The 13667-nt window shown below is 36.3% G+C and overlaps 1 protein-coding gene across 1 annotated transcript; it reads left to right on the top strand.

The window, feature by feature from the left end:
* Window positions 1-9968: 9968 nt before the first annotated feature.
* On the top strand, window positions 9969-13332 carry LOC141680252 (uncharacterized). The gene is made up of 6 exons (XM_074486529.1): window positions 9969-10790; window positions 10867-11046; window positions 11129-11403; window positions 11475-11958; window positions 12035-12335; window positions 13037-13332. Exons 1-6 carry the CDS (start codon window positions 9969-9971, stop codon window positions 13330-13332), a joined length of 2358 nt encoding a protein of 785 aa, XP_074342630.1.
* Window positions 13333-13667: the final 335 nt, after the last annotated feature.

Raw genomic sequence — 13667 nt, 5'->3', positions numbered from 1 at the left:
TATTCATTGTAACCTTAGCAGCTCTCGTGATATTTATTCATCACTGAGAGGTAACAGTTCCATACTGTAACAGAGTTTATTGTTTCAATAAAGTTTGTTTTCTGTTACTTGAGATATTAAAGTTCGATTTGATTGTACTTTACATTGTATTCACCCCCTCTACAGTGTGTGTGACCTAACATACTGTATGGTGTGCACCAAGTTGAGCATCCTTTCTGCATTGTCATTGCCCTGTTCAGCTAGAAGTTAATAAGCTGGAACAGGGTGAGTAAATGTCTCAGCATCAAGGGAGGTGGAATCTATAACAGCTTGAGGTTGCTGAGATAGTCCCTCCCTGTCTGCATCCTGGTCATCCATTAACTCACTTGCAATGACATCCATCCTTATAGCTCTTATACCTGCATTTCTCTTGTGTTCTCTCTTTTATTGCATCAAGGTCTCACCTTGGCTCCCCACCATCACACCCTCACCTTCACCATCTAAGGTGGGACTCCTCTCACTCTCTTTTGCCAATCCTGAAGAACTGGATTGCTTATTTTCACTCTTTTCCTCTCCTTTTTCCTGGGAGCAACCCAGACTCTCACTCATAACACTCTCTTCCCTCAATCCTAAGAGTGACTGTACTACCACTAAGTCTTCTGCACTTGAGATAATTGATGAAATTTTAAGATGTGCAGAGACACTAGATGTATGAGAGATATCCGTCGGGTTAGCAGTTTGACTATCCGACGGATAACTGCTGTTAAGCTTATCCGTCGGGATACAATCACTACTCGACGGATGAACAATATCCATCGAGAGAGTAGGAATAAATGAGTTAGGAGTGGAAACTATTATGGACTCTATGCAGATTGATGAAAATTTTGGCACAGATGTCTCAACAATTCCCGAAAGAATTGGCAAGTGAGCCAACAAATCATCCAAAAGATGATGCTCACTTGCACTAGATTTTGGCTTCCCCAACAGAGTTAAAGAAGGGGAATCAGGAATTGATGTGTTGATCATATCCACATCCCGAGAGTTTTTGGGAGAATTTGGTGTTTGGGTGCTTCTATAACTAAAGATTTTGGCTGTGACTCCACATTTATTGGAGCCACATCAAGCTGACTTTGAGAAGGTGCAGTGACTGTGTCTTTAGCACCAGTTTGCACAGTGTGTGAACCCTGTGCATCCCCAAAGGTTTTTGATTTCTTCTTTCTGGCATAAGTTTGGGGTGAGCTAGTGTCCCTTACCCTTTTGGTCTGTGCTCTTGGCTGAGAGCTTTGTTCAATAGCCACATCCTTTTGGGAGGATGCAGCTAGAAATGAGCTTTTATCCCTTTTAAGCACTACAGTTTGTTGGGAAACTGCAGTGTGGCTAGGCAGGGAAATACTCACCTCTCCAACCTTATCCTTAGGGTTTCTTTTATGTTCACCCTGTCCCTTACCTACCTTACCCACCTTCACACTCCCCTCTTTGGGTTTGGTGGATTTTACAAATGGCATCTTTTGAGAGGTACCAGAGGGGGCTTTCTTTGATTTGGATTTTGAAATATTTGATGGTTTAGTAGCTTGGGTAGGCAACTATTGGGTCATTGACACAGTTGCCATAGCTACACTAGTATTCAAAGAAATCTGTGAGGTTGGAAGAGTAGGGACATATGAACTTACCTCACTTACCTGAGGTGCTTCCATTACAGGGAAATAGAAGAGTGGCACCTCCTTGTGATGGTTTTCCCTGTTTAAATCTACAATAATTCTTCTCTCTTGAACCCAATAATCTAATTTGTTGTTTGGGTTCTTAAGTACAATTTCCTCAGAGAGGTGGTTAGCTAGCATCATGAAAAATCTAGCATAGTAAACATTTTTACCCCTCTTATTTAACTCCCCTAATTTAAACCCCAACTCAAACAAAACAGAATCACTAAAAATAAAGAACTTATCTGTAACTAGCATGTAAAGCATGTTAAGCATAGAAATATTGACAGAATCAAAATTACTGATTTTACCAGAAAAGACCTTGGTAACTACATCACACATGAAACTCCATTCTTTCCTAAGACCCAACCTCCTAATATCACTTAACTTAGAAGTAGAGAGTACATAGTTCATGGAATTAAGCAAATTAACTATATCAGTATATGTGTGTGGTGAGGTCACAGTATTATCAGGAATTTTGAAACATGCTTTAATAACATCATTATTGATACATAATTCCTTACCTTTAATAGTGAGTGTGATGGTCTTATCACTAGAGTTGTATGTAGCAGTCGTCCACATCTCTTCAACAACCTCACAGAAGATGGTGGGTGATTTTAGCATTGCATAGCTGAGTTTGCAGTTCTTCACAAAATCCATCATTTTGTGGTAGTCACTTGAATGTTGAATCCCCTTGTTTACTAGAGCCGTGAAGTTGTTTTTCTCATAGATGTATCCAGTTTATGACATGATCTTGACTACTGGTGCCATTATTAGAGAGTGGAAATTGCAGAGATAGAGATGGTAGTTGCTTTAGAAAAAGAGAGAATTTAGAGCAGATGATTTGAGAATGATAAAAGAATAGCAATGAAAATGAATTATGCTTTTATACGGTCTCAAAAATAACTGCTAAAAATAATAAAGTGAAATAAAGTAACCAATAAGAATTGCCCAAAATAGCCATTTAAAAATAAACTGTAAAAATTCCTTCAATTATCCGTCGTGTTATACTTATAAACTGTAAGTATACTCGATGGATAATGTTCAGAGAATTAACGTCTAAGATTCAGAAAATTCGACGGATGAGGATAAATCAGTTATCCGTCGAGTCATAAAATATTCCAGAAAAATAATTGATTTTATTAATAAAAATGTTTACCGACGGATGATCAAACTCGATGGATAACGATCATCCGTCGAGATGTAAATTTTGACTTAGCCAAAATTTCATCCAAGACTAAAAAATCAATTAAATTTTTCTGGCTGCATTACAACTTGCAAATTATCTGAAAAGATTTAAGAGTAATTTAGCATACCTAACTCACTTACCAACCTTGAAAAGGTGGATTCATCTAGTGGCTTGGTAAATATATCTGCAAGCTGCTTTTCACTTAGAACAAAATGTAGTTCCATAGTACCATTCATCACATGTTCCCTTATGAAGTGGTACTTGATGTCTATGTGCTTTGTTCTTGAATGTTGTACTGGATTTTCAGTGATGGCAATTGCACTTGTGTTATCACAAAGAATGGGAATTTTTTCCACTTGCAGACCATATTCTAGCAATTGGTTTTTCATCCACAAAATATATGCACAGCAACTGCCAGCAACAATATATTCAGCTTCAGCTGTAGAGGTAGAAACTGAATTTTGCTTTTTACTGAACCAGGACACAAGCTTGTTTCCTAGAAATTGACAGGTTCCTGTTGTACTTTTTCTATCAATTCTACAACCTGCATAATCTGCATCTGAATAACCAGTTAGATCAAAACCAGAATCTCTAGGGTACCAAATGCCAAGTTTTGGTGTTCCCTTGAGATATCTGAAAATTTTCTTAATAGCTACTAAGTGAGATTCTCTAGGATCAGCCTAAAATCTAGCACACAAACATGTAGCAAACATTATATATGGTCTACTAGCTGTTAAGTACAGAAGTGAGCCAACCATACCCCTATAACTTGAAATATCCACAGACTTTTCAGTAGTGTTTAATTCAAGCTTAGTTGCAGTGGCCATGGGAGTTTTTGCAGATGTGCAATCCATTAGATCAAACTTCTTTAAAAGATCATAAATATATTTAGTTTGACTAATGAATATTCCATCACTAACTTTCTTAACTTGCAAACCAAGGAAGTAAGTTAGTTCTCCCATCATACTCATTTCATACTTACTTTGCATTAATTTGGCAAACTTTTTGCAAAGTTTTTCATCTGTAGAGCCAAAAATAATGTCATCTACATAAATTTGAACAAGTATACTAGAGCCATTAACATTTCTAAAGAAAAAAGTTTTGTCTACAGTACCTCTAGTGAAGTGATTCTCTAAAAGAAACTTTGACAAAGTGTCATGACAGGTTCTAGGTGCTTGCTTCAGTCCATAAAGTGCTTTCAAAAGATAGTAAACATATTCTGGAAAATTTAGATCTTCAAAACCAGGAGGTTGACTGACATAGACTTCCTCCTCCAAATATCCATTCAGAAAGACACTTTTGACATCCATTTGATAGACCTTGAAATTGGCATGGGCTGCATAGGCTAAGAAGATTCTGATGGCTTCAAGTCTTGCAACAGGAGAAAATGTTTCATCAAAATCTATTCCTTCTTGTTGACAATAGCCCTTAGCAACCAATCTAGCTTTGTTCCTGACTACTATGCCATTTTCATCCATCTTATTTCTGAATACCCATTTGGTATCTATTGGATCCTTTTCTCTAGGCTTGGGCACCAGCTTCCATACCTTATTCCTCTCAAATTGGTTTAGCTCCTCCTGCATAGCTAAAATCCAATCAGGATCCAACAAAACTTCTTCTCAAATTGACATATTAGCAAACTGTGCATTCATATTCAGTGTAGACATAACATTCATAGGCATAGAAGTCATGGCATTCATGTTGGGAAAATGAGGTGGCACATATATGGAAGTAGGCATGGCAGTTTTGCAATTAACAGACAAATGATTTACACTACCACACTTAACACAAATTTTTCTTGGGGCATATTTATCAGGTGTGTAGTTGTTATGCTTGTTAATTCCTACTTTTCCATTTATATCATTTTTCCTTTTAGCCTCTGTTTTAACCTCAATCTTTTCCAGTCTGTCACTCAATTGCTTGACAGTCATATGACCAACATTAGCCTTTTTCTCCTTCTTCACTTGACTGGATTCTCCTGGAACAAAGTTCTTGGAAACTGATCCATATTTCTCATTTAACTTGACAAGTTTGGCTTTACTGACAGGCGCTTGCTCACAGTCGACGGATGAGGATTTATATCCCTCGACGGATAACCCTTTTTGTTATACGACGGATGACCCTCATCATCCGTCGAATCTACATATGTTAACAATCCTTCCACCAAATTGGATTCCAGCTTGTCCTTATTCTTTTTCCAAGCTGCATCACAAAATGACTCAATACCTTGAACTTTGGTGATTTGAGCATGAACATCTCTAGATATTTTCCATGCCTTAATCACCTCCTGTTCTTGTTCAAGCTGCTTCTTCAAGATCTCTTTTTTCTTCAAGGACTCAGTTAATTCATCCTTAGCAATTTTACACTCAATTCTTAATTTTTCAAATTCAATGAACTGAGACTCTAGCACATTATTTCTCTCACTTAAAAACAAATTGTTTTCTTTGATTTTAGCATTTTCCTTAGTAAGAGACTTAAGTGTAACACGCAAATGATATAATTCTGTAGACATGTCATTTATGGCATCATTACACTTAGCTTTAGATAAATGTGCAAGATTGGTGGTGATTACCTGATTACTTGAAGAACTTGTCTCTGTTTTATCTGACTTGGCCATTAGGGCTAGATTGACATAGCTGACATCTTCATCTTCATCCAGACCATCTGCTGCCCAGTCATTTTCTTGTGTAATGAAAGCCCTTTCTTTTTGTTTGAGCAACTCAAAGTATTACTGTTTATAATCCACAGGCTCAAACTTTTTCTTGCTAGAATCTGACTTTCTACACTCACTGGCAAAGTGCCCTGCCAAGCCACATTTGAAACATTTGAATTTTGATTTATCCACCATTTTTCTATTTGGCTTGGCTGCTCCAAAGTTTTTCTTGAACTTGAGCTTGGAAAATCTTCTGGAAAGAAATGCTAGATGTTCATCAATATCTTCCATGTCATCTTGGCTCAAAGAATCTTTATTTTCTGCTACCAGCCCCTTGCCCTTGTTTTCACAGACCTTTGAAGTTGACTCAACAGCTTCCATCTTCATCTCCTTCTCTTTCTCTAACTCAGCAACTAGTGCAATGGATCCTCCTTTCTTCTTTCCTCTCTCCATCCTCTCATCTTGCTCTATTTCAAGCTCATAAGTTTTTAGGATGCCATACAGTCTCTCCAGAGTAAACTCCTTGTAATCTTGAGAGTTTCTCAATGAAACTGTCATAGGTTTCCATTCCTTTGGAAGAGATCTAAGGAACTTAAGATTGGAGTCTTTTGTCTGATAGACCCTTCCATGCAACTTCAGAGCATTTGGTAGTTTTTGAAACCTACTAAAGATGTCAGTGAGAGACTCACTTTCTTCGCTATAAAAATGCTCATATTGCTGAATAAGTAGCTGTATCTTATTTTCCCTTACTTGCTCAGTGCCATCACAGATAATCTGTATAGTATCCCAAACTTCCTTGGTAGTTTTGCAATTGATGATGTTGTCAATCATGTCACCATCAACTCCATTGAACAGGATATTTCCAGACTTGTTCAATATCAGGATCAGACCATTCATGCCTTGGCTTGGGGAAAGATGGCTCATTTCCAGTTGCAACTCTCATTGCTACATGAGGGTCTCTTTCTATGCAATCCACATAGGCCTCATCTTGAGAAAGTAAATGAAGATGCATCTTTACCTTCCAGTGATGGTAATTGTCTTTGTCCAGAAAAGGAATCTTGACTCCAACATCCTTCTTATTCATCTTGCTGTTTCGTTGTGATGTTTAAACTCTTTGTTTATCAAGAGCTTGCTCGGATACCAATTGTTAGTCCCTAACAATGTAACAAGAAATACAGAAGGGGGGTTGAATGGAATTCTTGAAACTTTTTCACAAAGATATAAAATGTTCTATCTTAATAATATATAACTGTGTGTATTGATTTGCAAACTGCGGAATAATATCTTGGAATGAATCAAGACACAAGTAATTAAAAACACAAGTCTTTAAAAACTTTCTGGTGGATTTGAATGTATCCACCAGAGATATATATTATATCAAGAGAACTCTGTGTAGCTATTAGCTCACAGCTGCTTACCAATTTGAACAACTAAGTTTTCAGAGAAATGCTAAGAATACAGCTTACAAATATTTCTCTAAGAATAATAATCTTGCTCAGTTGCTTGTTTTTCTATTTGCTACTTCTTGGTTTATATAACACCAAGATTACAAAGTAATAACACAAGATAATAAAACAAAAACTATCAAGTCTAATAATGTGCTACTTCATTACTCTATTCCAGCATCTTTGAATATCTTCATAATAGCATGGAAATGGCAATGCTTCTTTGTTCTCTAAAACCCAGTTGAATAGGCTTCCACATTCCATTTGCATACACTCGACGCATGTGACTGTGTTGTCACTGTCAACAGATGTTTAAATTCTTTATCCGTCGGGTTCATGATCATCCGTCGGGTTGCCTTGTTGATCATCTGTCGAGTGGCATTGTTGTTTATCCGTCGGGTAGCTATCCGACACTTTGACTTCATTTCATTTATGCAGAATTACAAGACATCATCTATGTACAATTAATCAACCTATTCTGCATATCTGGTTAAAGTCAACATGACTTGAATATTACTGCAGAATCTAAACAATGTGTATGCAGAAATGTGCTACAGACTTATTATTACACAAGCTACTCACTCGATGGATAATAAATCATCATCTGTCGGGATTATATTGAGTCATCCATCGGGACTATAATCCTTATCCGTCGAGTGCTACATATTTCACTAAGTAAAATCTACCAAGGTGTTTTGTTAATTAAATCATCAAGTTCACAACATATTCACAACACTTACCGAGGACAAACCCCCAATTTACCATACAACCAGGTTGAAAGTAAACTGGTTAAATAATTAGACGCTTTATTTCCAGATCGCTTAACATACTGAGCATAAATATTTTTGAAAGTTAGAATTAACTTGATGGTCTTCCGAGTAAGCGAGCCTACACCAACTTTCGATGTCTTATTAATACATGTACTATCACAATTGACCTTCGCACAATAGAATTAAGATGTATTCCAGTGTTGTTCAAATTCAGTTATACTGATTGTGATTGAAGATACAAATGCCTCCATATTATGAATAAAATTATATCGTGAAAAGTGAGTTTTGGCGATTTACAACTCTTGCATTCAATAGCACTTCAATGCAAGATTTTATATCTCTCAATACAACATAATCTCATTTTTAACAAAAAGTAACTTAAAAATATAACAAGACGTACGAAACTCTCACGAGAAGATACAAGATACAACCAAAAAATAGGTCATAGAGAAAACACACCTCCCCCGAGATGAGTATTATCGAAAGAAACAAGAATAAAGTAAGGAAAAGGGTTTCCGGACGGTGGATAAATAACAATCGGAGGGTGAGCATGCGACTAACCAAGAGAGAGAATATAGCTTTTTAAGGTTTAGATTTAATAAATACACGGATTTTTACTGTATTAGAGCAGGGTACATAGATGATGATACAACATTAGCAATTGTTTACCTACTTGCAAAACTGAAGTATCTGATTACGAGATTCAATGTCTCGAAAGTGATGATCAGAGGTGGCAAGAAGGCTTTTATGGGAATTTAAGCTCTGTATCAAGTCTTTTACTTAGTTTGTAGTATGAGTAAAATACAAAGTGGGTACCTGTAGTTTCAACCTTCTACATTGTGTGTACCTCAAATTCAAACAATGCAATGTGTGTACCTGCAGTTTCACAAACAATGCAAGTTGTGTACAACCATTAGTTTGCTATTAACAGAGCTAACGACAGGGGCTTTTTTGTCTTTTCAATGGTTGCAAATCAGGCGCCATTAACACCCCAACCTCCCGCCAATTCCGTTAGTGTATTAACCTAGGTGTATCTCTTCTCTCACTCCCATACTACTCACTGCAATGTCTTAAACTTCACATCCTTAGCTGATCTTACTCTCATTTTAAAGGATGTCTTGGTTGTTGAGAGATTTTGCGGATCATCTTCAGTATTTACCCAATGAATATCCAGATTATAATCGTGAGTTTATCTTCTTTATTCATGCATACCTAATGTCCAATTATGAATATTTTTTATTGTGTTTAGATGTTAAATGTGTATGTACTTGGTATATATTTGTATTTTATTGTATTTTTTCCAATTGAGTTCATGTTTGTTGACCTAGAATTATAGTGATGTGCTATTTATGTGTTTGGTTCTATTAGTGTGCATGAGATATGTTTGTTTACATGCAAGTAATGTTAAATGAGTATGATTATGCAGGTGTTCCTGATAATTTTACCATTAAGCTACATATTAATGGGCACTTTGAAACAAATCCTAAAGCTTATGTGGATGGACAAGTAAGATATGTTGATAACTGTGATGTAGATCAGATGAGCATAATAGAAATTTGTAGCATGCTTAATGAGGCTGGAGAACTTAGTCTAGGTCAGATGTTCTACAAAAGGCCCTGTTCTGAAATGGATGTAGCTTTATTTCCTCTTGTGTCTGATTCTGATGTAGTTGTAATGTGTGGGCATATTGATAGTAGTAGGATTATGTATGTGTATTGTGATAGTAAGCCCACAGAGAGCCAAGAGAGTGTTGACTATGTTCCCAATTCAAATTGGTTCAATTTTAATTTCTTGGATCCTAAAAGTGCAGAATTTGAAAAGGAAGAACTTAAAAAAATATTAGAGTTTGATGGAATCAATGTGGATCAATGTGAAGACCTAGTGGTTGTAGAGGATGATGATGAGGGAGAAAATGATGTTAATGAAGAGAATAGACATAGTGAAATAGGGAGCTTCCATGATGATAGTTCAAATGTAGATAACACTGATGAGGAAGTTTGTGCTTTAAAAGAGAAAAGAAGGTTAACCAAGGAGAAAGTAAGTGATGTTGGTGGGGAGAAATTTTGGAATGGTGCTGCTGGCTGGATAGATTGGATAAATCAGGGAGATGGTAATGATCAAGTGATGTCTGACTTAAGTGATTGTGATGATAGTGATGTTGAAAGATGGATTGCTAATAGCACTGATGATGAGGATGAGGAACTAATTTACCCTACATTCAATGATTAAACAGACATGACTGATCCAAAATTTGATGTTAGCCTTGTGTTTAGTAGTGCAGCTTCATTTAGAAATGCAGTGAGAACTCAATCTATTTTACAGAGGAGGCCTGTAAAGCAACTTAGAAATTTTGGCAGGAGGGTGAAGTTTGTATGTGGAGGAAATGGATGCAAGTGGTGTATATATGCATCTCCAATGCCAAGATCATCTTTTTATCAAGTAAAGACATACCAAAGAAATCATACATGTTTTGAAACTTTTAAACAGGCTAACATAACTGCAAGGTGGATTGCACAATATTATGAAAATGATATTAGGATGAATCCCACATGGCATATTCCTGCTCTGCAAAAGAAGGTAGTTAATGATTGGAGGTGTGATGTTAGTGTACATGTTGTTGGTAGAGCAAAAAGAATGGCACTAGGTCATATTAAGGGTGACCATAAATTACAGTATGGCCTATTTTGGGACTACATTAATCAGTTGAAAAAGGTGATGCCTGAAAGTACAGTTGAGATGGTGCTTGAAGATGCTGCACCTGAAGAGGAAAGCAGAAGGTTCAAAAGGATATATATTTGTCTTGGACCTATTAAAAGGGGATTTAAAGCAGGATGTAGGCCTATCATTGGTCTTGATGGCTGTCACCTAAAAGGTCCATATGGTGGCCAGTTGTTAGCTGCAGTAGGGACATATTCTAATGATGGCATGTATCCAATTGCTTGGGCAGTAGTAGAAGCTGAAAACACTGATGCATGGAACTGGTTCTTGACATTACTAGCTGCTGATGTTGATATCCAAAACAGTGGTGCTTGGACATTTATATCAGACAGACAGAAGGTAAAATCAACATTTACATTGATAATCCATTATAGAGTTCAAACTGTTACTATCTCATATTCAAACTTCCATGCAGGGTTTAATCAATGCACTCATGAATGTGGTCCCAAATGTAGAACATAAGTTATGTGTAATGCATATATATAATAACATGAAAAAGGTGCATAAAGGAAGGGGATTAATGTCTCTACTTTGGTTGGCAACCAAGGCCACGACTGAATACTCTTTCAACAAACACATGGATGCACTGAAGAAGGTAATAGCATATTATCAATGTTTCTTGTAATAACATATTAAAATGAAACTTATGCAATTCATGTTTATTGATTTGATAATAGTTGTCAAAAAAAGCTTATGATTGGCTAATGGAGAAACCAAGATCACAGTGGACTAGATCAGCATTTCCTAATACTTGCATGTCAGACATGTTTGTAAAAAATCATTGTGAAGTGTTCAACAATAGCATTGCAAATTTTAGAGATTTACCGATCATTGGACTATTACAAGGAATACATAAGGCTGTCATGAAAAGAATTCAGGTTAGGAGGGACAAAATGTTGCACACTTATCAACTAAATCCAATATGTCCCAATGTAATGAGGAAATTTAGCAAGTAAGTACCAATTTATATTTTTTACAAGTTTTTTTTGTTGCATTTTACTTATATTTTATTACACATTTCAGGGCTGTTAAGTATAGCGGTGGTGTAATGGTACAATGGTCAGGTGCTAGTAAATATTTATGCACTATGACTGATGGTGGTCATGAGATTGTAGTAGACTTGGATAATAAGACTTGTGCTTGCAGAAAGTATGACCGAACTGGTTTACCTTGTTACCATGCTTGTGCTTGTATAAAGTGGAAAAACCTTTCTTTGGTGAATTATATTCATAAGACATATGAGAAGGACATGTTTTTAAAGACATATGCATGTACTGTAGAACCAATCAATAATGAGCAGTATTGGGATAATATGCCATTTCCTGGGCCACTACATCCTCAGATAAAAATTCAACCAGGCAGACCAAAGAAAAAAAGAAACAAAAAAAATGATGTGGTGCCAGGGGACATGGTACCAGAACAAACTAAGTTAAAAAGACAACACACAACTATTGTCTGTAGCTATTGTGGAGAGACCAAACATAATGCTAGGACATGTCCAGCAAAGGTAATAATTTTATTATGACTACTTCATAATTTTCTATTTGAGGAACTAATTTTGGTTTTGCATTTTGTAATTGTAGAAACATGATAAAATAGTTGAAGGAGGTGAAGATCATGCCAATGTAGGTTCTACCACAGGGGATAAAACTAAGAAGAAAGCAATGTCAAAGAACAAATCAATGCCTAAGAAAAAGAAGAAATCTGTTAAAGTAGTTATTGATGTGATTAATGTTCATGGTAGTGCAAATGAAGTCCCATTTATTCCAACTGCAGCCACTCTCCCAACTGTTGGTACAGGACACAGTCAAGGTGGCATTTTCACACCTACAAATGAACATGCATTCCTAGATAATGTACCACTGGGAATTCAGCCATGTCAAGGTAAATTCGAGGGTAAACAGGTGACTGGACTAAAATAAATTGAAGCAGCTAGAAATGCAAAGAAGGCATCAATTATGAAGTAACCATTATGGAAGTTATGAAGTATTTTATTAGGTTAATTTTGTTATTTTAAGTAATTATGCTTGCTATTTAAAAGCTATGAAACTATGAAGTTATCCTTGATTTAGGCACTATTTTTTGGATTCAAAATTCAAGCAATTTTGAATGTTTCATTTTGGGGCAGTTCCAATACAAGGAAAAACTTATGTACTTCACTTTTGATTGTATATGAGAAGGCATTACTTTTGCAATTGTATGATCAGTTTTTAATTCAATTATCTGTGCTCATATTGCATTTAAATCTGATAGGTTGTAGCTTCATAGTGGGAATCTTTGGTGTTTACAATATTGACATGACATGCATTGGTTAGATATGGTCTTGGTCAAAAAATTTAACATTGTAACTTGTTTTGCTTTAATAATAGGTGGTTACAACAATTGTGCATTTATATCTAACACTAGTTTAATGGCTATAAATTGCACTTTCTTCTTGTGCTAAACACAAATACACTACACACAAATACACTACACACAGAAGTAATGGCAAATTGGAGTAAACCAATTGATGAGTATTGCAAGATCAATGTGAAGGGCATCTTCAACAGGTTTGCAATGAAATCATCTGTAGGTTGTGTGTTAAGGGATAGTAGTGGTGAATGGGTCTCTGGGTGTGGGGGTGATAAGTCTTGCCGTGCCTCTGCATGCACAACTGTGGGGGATTTACTATGGTCTTAAGCATGCTTGGGAGCATAACATCACCATTGTGATTCTTGAGTGTGATTCTGCTGAGGCTGTCGCTTTAGTTTTGGAGAATGATCCCAACTACCCAATGGCTTTTTTGCTGGAGCTCATCAACAACCTCATGGAAGAAGACTGGGATGATGTCCAGTTGGAGGAGATCAGTGAAGGAGCAAATCAGGCAGCCCTATTGTTGTGAATATGTTGTGCACTTGATGAGTACCTAAACAAAACATCTAAGTAGATTTTACTTAGTGAAATAATGTAGCACTCGACGGATAAGAATTATAGTCCCGACGGATAACTCATTTTAGTCCCGACGGATGAGTAACTTATTATCCATCGAGTGAGTAGCTTATGTAATAATGAGTTTGTAGCACAGTGTTGTATACACCTTTGTATAGAATCTGTAGTAGTATATAAGTCATGTTGACTTTAACTAGATATGCAGAATAGGTTGATTAACTGTACATAAGCAATGTCTTGTAATTCTGTATAAGTGAAATGAAGTCAAGTGCCAAAATAGCTATCAAC

The sequence above is a fragment of the Apium graveolens genome, chromosome 8 (assembly GCF_009905375.1).
Source record: "Apium graveolens cultivar Ventura chromosome 8, ASM990537v1, whole genome shotgun sequence".
NCBI classification, from domain to species: Eukaryota; Viridiplantae; Streptophyta; class Magnoliopsida; order Apiales; family Apiaceae; genus Apium; species Apium graveolens.
This window is presented reverse-complemented; position numbering and strand designations above follow the sequence as displayed.